The following is a 14,789-nucleotide window of genomic DNA, read 5'->3' as shown; positions in this document are numbered from 1 at the left end:
CATTAACAGCCTGTCTATAACGATCAATAATTATTTCTTCATACTACACTTATTAGGATTCTTGCACCAAGGAATTTAACTATAATTTGAAAAAAGATCCCATGAGTAAATTTTTAGTTTAAGGGGTTCCGTGAGTCAAATGTCAACTCTTTGGTACATGCCATCCGAAGTTCCTCAGAAAGGGGATAAAGAAAACATAACATTTGTATCAAAAATCAACAGTATAATATATATTTACATTATTTACAGTTTTACAATCGAGAGCGCCTTCACAGAAGGCATATAGGCACTTAACAGTCTTTCGCACAGATTTACACCCTGGACACGTGTAACGGTCTCTTATAGTAGGGGTGATGAGTTCTAAGAAGGGGTGGGGAGTAGCTTGGCGCTTTGCGAGGGGGGCAAAGCGCTTTCTTCCAGACAACTGCTGATTTCCTCGACCACGCCCACGCGCCTGCCGCTATGCCGCAAGCAAGCCACAGGCAGATCGAAAGGCCGTTAGATCCGACTGTTTCTTCTTGGTTACCGGACTCTAGAGCCGCTAGTAAGGCTAGGCCGGACTGCGTTTCTCTTAAGCGAGATTCGTAGACTCTCACTGCCGTACCAGCAGCAGCTAAGACTAAATACAGTATTCCGCAGGCGGCCGCGCGAGCAGCAAGCCTTCCGACGCGCTTCGCGCCTCGTGAGTCTAAAGCTCTTCGCACTCTCATAATGCCTGGACACGCGCCAAAAGCAAGCGCGATCGATGTCACAAGCAACGCGCCTCTAGGCACCCCGATCAAAGCGGCAGCCGCCGCGTCTGACACCACACACGTCCCTGTCAGCTCGTCTGCTGTCACTCTTCTCAAGGCCAAAGCTGCCGCTGTCCACGCGCCGGCCCAGCCCCATGAAACTGCGTGGAGATACGCTGCCGCCCTCTCCAGAGCTTCTGTCGACCATTCGCTGGCAGCTGTTAGGTACCACGCGACGCACGCGTTCGCGAACCAAGCGTCAGCGGCCAGCGTGAAGTAGTACGTTATAGAGAAGAACGCTACGCATGTAGTTGATGCTAGACCGTCGACGGCAAGTGTAGTTCCGGAGCATGATACTATCTTAGCTCCCAGCCAGCCGCGCGCTACGTACGCTAAGGCTATAATGGCGTGGCACGCCGCCATCCAGACTACCGGTCTCTCCGGGTAGCGGTATCTCGACGGCTCCGCGCAGAACGTCAGCAACGCGAAAGAGGTTGATAATAATGAGAACCAAGCGAGCGTAGTCATCAGGATTTCAGCCGTTCGCTTGTCGCTTTGGGTGTACTGGGCTGGTTGTCCGCACGCCGGCCAGCACTCGCCTGTGGGCGCTCTAGTGTGGGCCGGCGGGCAGCCGTGCTCGCGTAAATCTTGTTCGTGGAAAGGCCATCTCGGGGGCGGTGGTGGTTCAGGCTCAGATTCGCTGGCGTTAGGCGGCCGCATGCAGAGTCTCCTGTCCGCTCTGAGCGGGAAGGCAGTGCAGTCTAGGTTCAAGTTCGTGAGGGGTTTGAGTTGTTCCTTGCAGTCGTCGGCGACGGTCTCGCAGAGCGCGCGGCAGGCGCTGACGGAGCCGGAGACCTCCTTGGTGCAGAGCGGGACGAAGGCCGAGCACAGCAGGAAGCGCGCGTGCGGCGAGCAGCCGCTCGAGAGGATGCCGGCGAACGCGGTCATCTGAAACAAGGAGAAATACATATTTAGAACTTGTACAAGGCTCAAAACATTAAGTAGAGTCACCTCCAGTCGTTTCACATACAACGAGTTTTAAATAATGCTAGTTGCGGACAAAAAACCTTCAGCACAACTTCACGCCTCACATGACAACTTTTTGCCACAAAAGACAAATGATCAGTGAATTTTATTATCAGATCAAGCTCCCATACACCTGACTTATACACGTCTGGTCATCGACTTATATATATACGTCTAGCTTAATTCCATTATGTAAGGTTTGTAAGGCAATATATTGTATAAATAGCCTCCCGTCTAACCACACTAATCAAATCAGTAACAGGAAACCTTTCGCTAACTTGTTCATCAGTTCCCAGTCCGATTCCGCAAGAACAACAAAGGCAAGGTCGCGTTTTTGCGGATGTCAGAATGAAAGGACTCGAACTGACGAGTTTACTTTTTGTAAAGGGTCGGAGTGACTCGTGTGACGGGTTTAGAGCGGTTAATTTAGGGGATTTTCATTTCATTTGTCTTTCAAGTCTTTGTGTTATGGCGAATAAAGTATTTCTATTAGTGCTATAATTACCGACTTTAAATTTATATTGTTTAAGAGGTAGCCTAGCATATAACATGTGTTTAAATTTCTAGACCAGTAATGAATGTATAATTATGAACGCCTGACATATCAAGCACAGGCAGACAGGCACCATAGTTAGCTAGAAGTAGGTACATCATTACCTAATATTGAAATATCTATCTTATGTTTGCACTTTATCACAAGTTTTTATTTACGCATAAACTACTTAAATAGGCTTTATGTCAGTGTGTTACACAACAAACATTTGAACATGTATGTAAAAACATGTCAGAAAAAATATTGGGAAGAGGTATGAGTACACAGATTTACTATTCCTTTTAAAATGGAAGGGCAGCAAAGCTTATTTTTAAGAAACAAGTTTATCCTAAACAAAAACATACATTGCACGCCTCGAACGGCTGCAGGATTTTAACGGTTCGCCGGGCATTGTTAACAGTGGGCAAAAAGCCACGCAACCAGCGCCCTTGCCCGCTGGCAATTAGAGATGCTTCTGTGAGAATGCACGCTTCGGTGGAGCAGATATTCGGGTTAGGCAGGCATGCAACTAATGCATTTGGGCTAAGAGTTTGAAAGGTGTGGACGTTTATTTCAGTAACGTATTGTACTGGCATAGAGAAATATAGTAAGACAAGAGTGCTCACTCCATACATCAGTTAGACTATTAATTTCAGTGTCTACATCTAGCATCGAGTAGCGGAACTATCAGTACTGCTACTTGACAATAGATGTAGCACCGACTGGAAAGTCTTATCTCAACAGCATAAGACTTTCCGGTCGGTGCTACATCTATTGTCAAGTAGCAGTACTGATAGTTCCGCTACTCGATGCTAGATGCTAATAGTCTTTTTGGTACTAAAACTGATGTATCCTGGAGTGAGCAATCTATGTATTTTTTTCTCTATGGTACTGGTAGATCGACTATCGGCTATCGGCTGGTTTAGTGAAATAAGCTCTTTTTAGCATAAATTTAAAACCAATTTTCCTAGTAAGTTATCATTTATAGTCAGATTGTGCATAATGTCAGTTGTGCGTAGGTATTTCCGAAAATTGCAACCCGTAGATCTATTGTTTGAGATAACTGATAAGATCTTTAACAATCTCTTTCTTACCTAGAGTGCAATACGAGAAATAGAATAAAACTATAAAAAAAAAATTAAACAAGTTACGTAAGCCGTTTGATTTACGACAGCCATTCCTATTCTGATCAAAGAGATCATTGGAGTTATGTACTTGGCAAAGAATAGATAATCGTATAAAGCCAAATTCATTCATAACATGTCCAAAAAACCCCATTCAAGTTATAAAACTTCCTACTTCCAAAATTGCGATAAAATCTGCAAATGTCTCTATCAACACGGAAGCTCCGATAGATCACAATCAAGTTAGAGATCGTATCTATTAAATATCCGATTGTACTTAAAAAAGAAGTATCAAATCCCGTCTAATATTACATCAACCTTTAAAAGTTTTTTTCTAAGCTATCTTTTCTTAAACTTTTAAAGACATTTTTTAGATAATCCGGCCGTGTTATTCCGTTAGATTAGCTGCGTAAGCGAATTCTAGGGGCAACCAATATAAATGGGTCCTTGGTCTAAGAGTAATTGGCTAGTTCACCGGGAGAGCTACAACGAAATAGCGGAAGAGTGAATCTTAGAAATTTAGCTTACCCGTTTTAGTGTCGTAATTCTCAATAATAGTGGAAAATTGAAGTATCAATGCTTCATATCTTTGATCAAATGTAAACTAAGTACTTATCATCAGTAGGCAGCATTTTTTTACATGGAAACCTAACTCAGAGCATCATATTTTCAGCATCATCCAATATTGTAAGAGCAATAGAGATGGTATTAAATTAGTTTAAGTACCTACAAAAACAAAATTATTTGAAAAAAGTTGAGTTGAGTTAAGCGATCTTCGGATTTCGATATTCGCAATTCGCCTTCGACTCGCCCTTGCTATGTGAGCAACTGCAATGGCAGCACTGCTCATCCTATTACCGCGGCTCGCCGGTTTAGTTTTTACAAACACGGGACAAAAGGCGGGCAAACAAACTGTTTGCGAGCCGTAGAGCCTTCCAATGTCGACGTCGGACGCTAAAGACCTCGGTTAAGGGGCAGCTATACTTAAGGGCTCATTTAGACTCGTATACGATTTTAGTTACATTGCGGCCCATTGAGGTTACGTCAATTCAGCCGACCGATCAAAATTAGACGCGAGAGGTATAGTTATTTGTAAAAATTTAAACGTTCATTTTCAGGTTCTGTTTTAAATGTTAGAGGTGCGTGAAGCGTCATTAAATGTCATAATGTTGGAATTATTATAGAAAAAATCAAGTGAAGAAGAAGAAATCACAAAAGCTGAAAATTACAGACTGAAGGGCATTCTTTACCACACACCGCAAAAAGTAAATGCTTAGCTTAGGTATTAATCCTATCATTTAATTAAATAGCTCTGACTATAACACATTTCTAGGTTCAATTTATAGGTAACAATTAAACGTGGTTGCATCAGTAACAAGTGTATTTTAATTACTTAGGTATTTACGAAGCAAGCAAGCCCATTGTCATGTACCGCTGAAGGTAGTCAAGCTGTAATCGGACACATGAAATAACAAACACGAGGTATTTAATAACACATGCATTCTTGGAATGGGATCTCGCTGCGAAATACCTAACAATTAAATTTACAACGTTTGGAACATTCTCACGTAGTTTAATGTAGGTATGTATATAAAATATACCACTCTACCTAACACTAGATTTTATTAACAACTAAGTAGCTGTGCCCACTAGCTTCGCCAGTATAAGACAAGTTTCTCAAAAAATTTTCTTAGAAATATTACAACATGCCGTGCTTGGAGCGGTCATGTAAAACCGTATGAGCCTTTCCCATCTAGGCTAGGTATTCAACAGCTAGGACTTAGCTAAACTAAATAGGTGTATAACAATGACTCAACTTAAGATGTCGTTTTATTTAATCCCAATCTGATTTCGAGCCAATCAAATGAAAAAAGGCATTTCTGATTCTGACTGACTAATGGAATATATTAGACCACCATAAAACTGTTACAGTTACTGGTCACAGTTACTTTATAAATGAAATCGTAAGGAATCTCTTACCATATGTCAATTCGACATGGTTCTTCACTTCGCTTTACGCGTTGACAGCTCAATATCATCTGTCTAAGTGTCTACCCCTTAACAAACGTTAGATCAAACATTCGTCCAAGTACTTTCGGATGTTTTCGATAGCGCTCAAGGGCCTATTGATACGCCAACTTCATACCTTAGTCGAAAATGAACCTTGTTACTTTATACAGTCAGTCTATTTTAGCTTTGTATTAAGTTTGATCTTCTTAATACTGAGTTTGTTTACATTATCTAATCCATTGAGGTTTAGAACCGTATTTATTTGCTTGAATAAACATCTACACATGAGGGCCGAATCGTTGAAATGACGGGGCCAAAGAACTCTTTTAATAACCGGCTACCATTTCTGTGTTCAATACAAAAAGTTATTATTCATTTTCCGAGAACATTTCTGATATGTTCAGTTAACCGTATCGGCATTTAAAACATTTATTAATTGATGTGTTGTGCTCTGTAACTCAAGTAAAGACGTGTGCCATGCCATGTACTGTGTACCCAGTTAGTGTAGTTACAGAAACTTGTTACAAAATTGGTCCTTATTTTTTTAAACGCGTATAGATACTCATAACTGCTTTTTAGCATTTTTTTAAACAAGAAATTAAAATTTTCGTTCACACAGTTTTAACAAGTTCGCAGACGGTTTAGGTATTCATATTTTAGATAGATTATGATAGATTTATGAAAATAAACTGTCTACTTTTAGATGGACATCTAAACCATTTGATATTCCGTTCTAGTCATTCGATTTCGAACCGTAATTCTTATTGGAGAGATGGGTGTTTGTTTTAACTGTTTTAAGTATGACGGTAAGTAAATATGTGGTCGCTATGGACTTAAGGGTCAAACTATGAAGCTTCTCTCGTAGCAAATTATTGTCGTGTTTTTGTCACCGAAACAAATCGTCACTTAAGAAACTAGTCCCTCTTATTAGAAGGAGTTTTAAAACAGGTGGACAGCCAACCGGAATCCATTTTGGTTCAACATCAAAGCTATTCAGTTTCAGACACTCGAAAGTAAAACAGACATTAAGTTAAAGTAACGTATAAACATTCATCAATCCGGCGTCAGCAACAAAGCACAAAGCAACGTGTGACAAAAAAATAATTACCGGAGCGGCCGAAAATAGCCGAGTGCGCCGGCGACGCTTTGATGTGCGCCATCACGTAGGGCTGTCAACTACGTGTTGAAGAAATATTATATGTGGATGATTATAGGGTTGGATGCCTTTTTGGCAGACAATCCGAATTAAATCAATTTTTTAACAAGCAGTTTCGTCTGCGAGCGATATTCCAAATTGCGATGTCCTGGTAGGCTTCCGTAGCTCAATTGGTTAAGAGCAACGCACGGATTGCGGAGGGTGCGGGTTCAAATCCTGCCGGAAGCGTAACTTTTTCCATTTTTTCCTTTAATATAATAATCCGAATTCAGTTTATTTGAGACCAGCACGGAGAGGATGAGTGTGGTTTTATCGTCTAAAACATCATGTTTCACTTTCGCATCAGTTACATACTTGTTGAAACGTGACAACCATGGTGATAAATGATAAAAGCGCGAGTTTAGGCCTGAACCTGAAGCCCGTCGGTACCAAACACAACACAGTATGTGGTGTATTGTAGCAAACGCAAAAATCCACGAGAATTATAAACAACTACCACCAGTTGATTAACTACGTCTAGTTATCACAGTAGGTAGTCGGTTTTCTACAAACCACTTAGACTGAATCTAGGTAACTTAATCTAGAATCTGCGATTTGAAGAAAGTTTATTAAAGTTACCGGTATAAATACCGGTATATTTATCATAATCGCATCTAAACAGCGCCAACCCTAACCGCCTTTGATGTTAAGGACAGTTGATGGTAACGGCGCAACCGATGCGCCGGAGTCGGTCCGTGCGAGAATACTTTAATATCTCACATGCATGTCGTATCGCCTATCGCGTGTCGTGAGTCGTGTCGACACGGCTTTATTGCTTTTCCGGGATTTTAGATGTTATGAAATTTATGCCAGGAACAGTTGAGGACAATTAAATGGGCTAATTTTTAATTACCTTGTAAGGAAGATGAGATTTTCAAACAGCCTTTAGTAAATTGTTACTTTAGTCCAACATTTTTTAATCGGTTTAAATTATTCTTACAAGGGTTGATTTCTGTTTTAAATGTTTTATGACATTTGATCAATTGCACACTTTTGCGTTACTCCCACTATCATTATCAAAAATACAAATATGAATGTATAGCTACATTGTACTATTTAGTCACAGCGAAGTAATTCATCTGCAAGTGGAAAAAACATGAAAAAACTCCATGGGATTTAGGTGAACAGAAAGTAATTATTAATCGCTCCAATTAAATCTGTATCACAATTAATTAGAAATGTACAGGCACTAATAAAGCCCACGTTTTTGCGTAAACACTATATTTCGTGGGAACAATAAAACGTTTCACACAATAGACAATATTGTTTATAAAGATCTCATGTGACAGCACTACGTATCTTATTACGGATGTTATTATAAAAATATTGCCTTTTAATAGCTCCACACAGACCACACAGTAGGTACAATACTGAGGTGTTGTATTTCTTGAAAACTCAAGGTAAGACCAACTATCAAACAACTATGGGTAAATATTTGAATAAGTTACATGATGAAATGACACAAGCGTTTTTTTATCAACATTTTGTATTTGTCATTATTCATCATTAATACACAAACCAACTGACACGACTTAATTTCCATCAAAGAAACAGCGTCTTAGGGCCCGATTCGGATTTTGTAATAGACATCTATTAGATATCTTTTAGACATCGCTAAGATACGATAACGATATCGTTATCGTACACATATGTAAACATATGTTTAAGATCTAACCTGTCAAATTTACATTTCCGCGATTCTGGAGATACTCTTGAACGATTTCCACAAGATTTACTTAGAGATCTAATTCACATCTAATAGATAGGTATCTAACACGCGATCTATCGTAAAAGTGACATTGGTTGCCCGAATGGCGCTGCAAAAGAAAACTAGTTGAAATCTAAACTATAACGTATCTAGAATGGATCTAGTACGTGTCGTCTCTTGTGAATATCTTGAAGTTCGAATACGGCAGTAACATTTATCCATGACTCATAGACAAAACAACACACGATCTTCAAAGCAAACCGCTTAATATTCAAGGCATTAAATTAGTTAACTTTGTAACATGTTTAAATCTATTTACACTTACTTTTAAATGTTTCGCATACTCCCTGTTCTATTTATTTATAGTGCACTTACAGCGAGTATAGTAATCGTCTTACTAGCTAAACGATAAGCTATTCAATCGGCTAGACATAAAGTTCAAAATGGAATGTGTGCGGATGGAATTGAGCCCACGTGTTAAACGACACGGCACTTCAAACGCACCGATATAGCGGATCAAAGTGACTGTGGGTTAATAATTAACGTTTGAAGATAAAAAAAGAACTCTATGATGTACGTGTGGGCAGTCTTTATTAAAAGTTTGTCTACATATACGTAATTATGGTACTAACTTAAGTCTTAGATAAAGCCCCTTTAAAAATTATGAAATAGGTAAAAAAATGTCCAATTAAATTATTTTTCACTCTGCTACCGAAATATTATTTTATGCAACCGTTGTTTAAGAGAGGTTAAAAAAGGCGAGTGGCGTGAGTAACAATTTGAGGCGAAGCCGAAAATTGTTAATAAAGACGCCACGAGTATTTTTTGACTCAGTTAAACAACGTTGCATACAATACTTTTTCTACGACCAAGCACTTACTTTGAAATAAAATTGTCAAATATTTTTAATTCAAGAAGTAGCAAAAATGGAGGCTACGGGCGGGAAAAGAACGAATGAATGAATAAAATTAAAAAAAAAACATGTCTATGGTTCACTTATTTGTCAGAGATGACATTTAAAATAAGGTTGGCAACACTGTATTTCATTCAATATTTTTAAAGTGGTCATTACACGAAGTATCGTGAAATCGCCAAAAAGATACTGCGTGTATGCACAAATTCTTTTTTGGGGAATAGACTAAAGACTTGTCTTGACAACTATAAGGTAGGGTTTTAAAGGTGTGTGTACGACCCTTTAAATGACAAATAAAAGTACGGGAGTAGAAAAAATTATTAAAAGAACGACTGCAATATAGTTTTGGTCAGGAATTGATTTGGTTGGGAAGGAAAACTTTTATTTCTTCGTTTCTGTCAGAAACTTTCTGAGATAAGAGAATGAAACAGACCGACAAACAGATGGGCGGAAGTGAGAGTGACCTTTTAACCTTTCAGAAACAAACTCTATTATAAAATGTTTATATCAATTGGCATTGTACTAATTCATAAAAAAATATATGTTCAGGCCAAAAATCTGAAAATGAACTGGCACGTTTATTTCGGCCTTGTACTCTTTTAGCTGCGGTAAACAAATCTAGCCACATTTCTGTATACACTCGCGTATCGTATACAAACAGCGTATACTGTATATTGTATACAACGGGAAGTCTTCATTGGTACCGGAGCCCTTTGATGTATAGATTTAACTAGGGTTGTCAAAAACGTAAGTTTGGATGGAGTTTTTAAACTGCCTAAAAACGGCGTGGAATCAGATGAATCAGTGTTTATGACATTTTTTATAAACGATGGGTTTGCGTTGTCTTTCAATGTAATGTTTGTTTGGCATGAATTTAACTTTGTTTTGTCGATGACAATTAATCAAATGTTACATTATAAAATAAAATCAATTATAAACTTTATTATTTTGTCGGTCTGTCTTAGTCATAATCACATACAATTTTTAATGGTAAAGATACTACATATATTTAGGTAAGTACCACCTATTACTACAAATACTACAATATCGCTTTCTAAAGATATGTATGTACGTACACGCAAGTATCAGATACAAATCTGCAGATTGTTATCAGATGCTAGACTATCTGTGTGTGCTATAGTGTGCGTAAGCGAGCGATTATCAGAATATTGTAGGTAAGTACTCGTACTATCTATTTCAGTAGATTTACGACGTCGCGTCGTGCAAATCGCGACTCTACAAAGGATGTAGAGCTTTACCTATATACCAGCCATACTCTAAGTGTGTTCCGCGGAACCCTAGGGTTCCGCGACACCCCTGCAGGGATACCGCAAGAATTTAGAACACTATGCTTTAGTCGCCTCAAAAAATTTTACTATGCCGCCACCGTATTGTAGGGTTCCATCAAGTATTTCGCTTTCCAAAAGGGTTCCGTCAAAAAAAAAGATTAAGAACCGCTGCTATATACTAATACATGTACATGATGGCTTAAAAATTAAAACCACCTACAACCATTTAACTAAAATAAAACGTATTTGGTATGTTTAGCGGTGGAGGTGAATTAGGCTGGTTCCGTATGGGCGAAGAAGTAATAACCGTCTTGTAGTCACAATAATTATATTTACTTAATCAAAAGCACAATTAGCACAGTCATATTAAAGATGGAAATGTGAAGTGTATGTTTTATGGTTTCCATGGTAACATAAAGTTTAGTTTCTGTTGGACTTGCCAACAGGTATATTGAAATTAGTATCCTTTAGCTTCGATACACAAGGCCACCCTGTAAAGCCACAGTTGTATAATGAAATATATACGTAGCCTTTAAAAGATACGACTGGTGACAATCAAGCTCGTAAGATAACCGTCTTGATAGCCATCGCGAGCATCTGCCTATTAGCAGCCCTGCTCAAAGACGCCGCTAATGAAAACAGACCGATTATTTCGATCGCGTGAGCGCGGGTGGGTTTAATTGTTTAATTCGCGAAAAACCAGCGTTAAGTGACCTACAGATAAATATTATTAATTATAGTTGTGCAAGTCGCGGTAAGCTTCCAAAAAAATTGAAATAGTTCTTTGCATTTTCTGGAACATTTCTCAAGAAACAAAGAAAGTTTTCATTTAGGAAATTGCAAATTTAGACCCCCAAAGAAAAATGAAATTCCACCCGATAAAATTCAGAGTGGCAGGATTTTTCTGATCTTTAGCTAAATTTTACTAATCCGCATGTCTCTTATCGGGCCAGGTAATAGATGTACCTACCCAAGTCTTAGCTTTTAACTTGCTATAGTATACTTTGTTGCGATGGGAATTCCACAGCAGAAGTTGCGCGGGCGCGGGTTATTTTGCTATGGGCGCGTTTATTTTGCTAGCTGCTAGCCCGTGGAGCAAATCTCCAGATTCTCAACGGTCACTTACCCGGTTCTAAATTAGGTGAATTATTAGACCTAGTTTATTTTTGAGTTAATTTATTCCATAGGTACTCCAACCTACACTTTTCTTATAAATCGTCTAAAACTGTTTTTCTTACGCAAAAAACTTGCAATAGCCTTCCTTTAAAATCTTTACCTTATAGACAAATTATACTACCAATGTTAACACAGACAGAAGTATGCACAGCCGCCATCAGATATATATCGGAGCGATGAAGGTGCTCAAAAATATCTGAACATGCATTTTAACGTCTGCTTTAACCTACACGTGCCTACAGACCTACACTACACATAATCGAGTAATTTTCAAATAAACATCCTAATCTTCAAACTAACTTCAAATTCAAATACGTTTAAAATAACCATGAGGAGTTAATACGAGCATATTTACTTAACTCTTGCGAAGTCTGTCAATATGTGAGGACCATCAAACAAGTTAAGGTCGGCAAACAGTCATGTTCGCGCAATTTTGTGTGTTGACACTAGCTTAGCCAAATATACCTTTGAATATTAGATACGACAAGAGTGTGTTAAGATTGTTAAGAATACAAAATAATGTTTGTTTGTCACGCTGGTTGTTTAAGTAAATGAGCGACAAATGTGCAGTTTTATGGCGACTACACTATACTACAAAACACTTAAATACTAGGAATTAAATGAAAATGAGAAATGAAATGAGTAAATGAATGAAGTGTCCAATAATTTGTGAATGAAACTCATTTACAAACATCATTACAACTATTATAAGCCAAACGTTCCAAAAGTCTATTTAAACGATCTTATTGTTAGGTTAGAGGCATGTAAATATATTTTTGGGCCGTTGGCTAGATGTTTGCGAAATCGAACGTACCATTATTAACTAACAAAATATGGATCTCATGGTCTGAATAAAAACTAATTTTTATTTATTATTTATTTGTGTTGTGGTAAAACCTCGACCCCGAACCTTGTCGACCCAATGTTTGATGGTACAAGGCCAGTATTCAATAACGAACCTAATTCCGACTGCAACATATCGCCACACATCCAGTTCCGACCAGAATAAATGAAAAAATAACGATTCGCTTTATACACCGCCCAGCACGTAAGTTTACATTCAGATCTTAAAAATACGATATCAATCTCAACGTTTATCGCTTGCGCTCATTGATTGGTTTAATGTTAGTATAATATTATTGAAATCCGAAATCCGAATACGCCTCGAAGTCAAGCGGACATGTTGACAGAACAATTTTATTCTAAATAGTTATAGTTTTCGTGGGATTTGAGAAATATTTTTGTTTACATTCTGCGACCGCGTTGGTTTATGAGTTAATAGAGTCTGAAAGAGCCACAAATATCACATGCGATCCACAGTACATGTAGTTGTTACAATTAAATTATAGAAGCACACGACCGACCCGGACTAGCACATGATTGGCGCGACAGTATCTCGCGGCCAGATAGACTAGTAGACTACACGTCCCTCTTTTATTAACATAGTTAGAAAAAGACGGCTAGCCAATCATGTGCCAGGCCTTAGGTCTACTGGTAGTATATTGCGAGTACTATCATGTAGGTAAACTAGAAAAGCGGCAAGGCAATTGTACCTACAGTAGAGTCCGTTTAGTACGACTTCGCATATAACAACCAACCGCTTATAGCGACGTAAGTATAAGCACTTGTTTGGTTTTAGTATGAGCTACTATGAAAGTACAACCGTTTATTACGACTCCGCTTATAACGACCGACCGCTTTTAACGACGGAAATTGACACAAAATCCGTCCGTCAAGTCCGGTTACAACGACGAGCGTCGTAATTTTTACAAATAAATTGTTGGTAAGAAGCTTACTCCGTCCCGCGCACCCAACTCCCCTCTCCCCTCCCCCCTTTGCCTATACGCAGCAAGATGAAAAACTGTGACTTTTCGTAATCTTGCAAACTAAATAAAACCCAATTCGCATTCGCAATTGAGCTTAAACTTCACATACATAATTATGTAAGTTGGGTGACAATGCAATATTTTGGTACCTTCGAGCTGGAGGTGGCCATAGGAACTGTTTGATAAAACAACGCATCCTAATTGAGTTTGGGTTTGTAAGAATTGTCTCAATTGAGTATCTATAGGTTGCTTGTTGAAACAAAAGTAAACAGTCCGCATAAAGGCTTGAGTCAAAATTGAAATGTTTGACAAAAAACTTATTTATCTTTTGATTGTCGATGTACGAATGTCACCTTGATTAGATCCCTAAAAATTACGACTTTTTATTTTACTGGATTCGAGTAATTTGCGGATGATGAGTGAGTACGCGAACCTACAAAAGTGGCTTCTTCTAAACACACAATTAAGTCTCTGCATTTAAGACAAAGTGTTGTAATACTAACGTAAATGAATATTTTAATTAAAATGATTTTTTTTCGTTGATTGTCGCATAAGTATTCATAAATACAAAATGATGTCATTATTCTGATTAAAAAAATATATTAAAATTGGCAGTTCGTTTAGTGCGACGTCCGGTTAGTACGACGTAATATCAGCGGTCCCTTGGGCGTCGTTATAACCGGACTCTACTGTACATCAAAAGAGAGGCAGTTTCCCAACTCCTGGCGGAAAATAAGTCATACCATACAAAAGACTAGAACCATTTGTATTATGGCACACTTTCGACAATCAAAAAAGATATTTCATTCTATATAAGTGGCTAGCAGTCTAGCTCTAGACTGACTTTCTGGCTGGCTGACCTTAGTCACCTACCTAGTTATTAAAACTTGAATCTAGATATATTTTTTCCCATTTCAAAGGAATGCTGACAGTCGTCAAAATGTAAAGTTAAACTTGCAATTGAAGTAAACTCATGCCTCTAAAGGCAACGGGGCGAGTAATTGACAACTGAACGAGGCGGCTGTCCCGCGTCAGGTATAAACAGTTTTTAATGGTTATTTATGTGCGCACGCGGCGAATTAATAGCAATTATTCTTTAAAGGGCATATAGTGAGTGTAATCAGAAGACACATGTGACTTTTTGAACGGAAAATTCCGTTTAAATGCGTACGTGCGTCTGCGAGGCGGCGCGTTTTGAAGGCTGCATTCATATGGTAACGTATGAGCTATAGAACTTAGTATGTCTGTAGTATAGTACT

At 38.5% G+C, this 14,789-nt stretch overlaps 1 protein-coding gene across 1 annotated transcript in view; it reads right to left on the bottom strand.

Moving 5' to 3' along the window:
* Positions 1–202: 202 nt before the first annotated feature.
* The window catches only part of LOC134654173 (frizzled-10-like), a 32,376-nt gene continuing 17,789 nt past the window's right edge, over positions 203–14,789 (bottom strand). The window contains exon 2 of the mRNA XM_063509619.1: positions 203–1,679. Coding sequence (XP_063365689.1) covers positions 312–1,679 — 1,368 coding nt within the window. The 3' untranslated portion in view covers positions 203–311. The remainder of the gene's footprint in view (positions 1,680–14,789) is intronic.

Source organism: Cydia amplana, chromosome 14, assembly GCF_948474715.1.
Source record: "Cydia amplana chromosome 14, ilCydAmpl1.1, whole genome shotgun sequence".
NCBI classification, from domain to species: Eukaryota; Metazoa; Arthropoda; class Insecta; order Lepidoptera; family Tortricidae; genus Cydia; species Cydia amplana.
The sequence above is the reverse complement of the archived record's forward strand: the minus strand, read 5'-3'. Positions and strand labels throughout refer to the sequence as shown.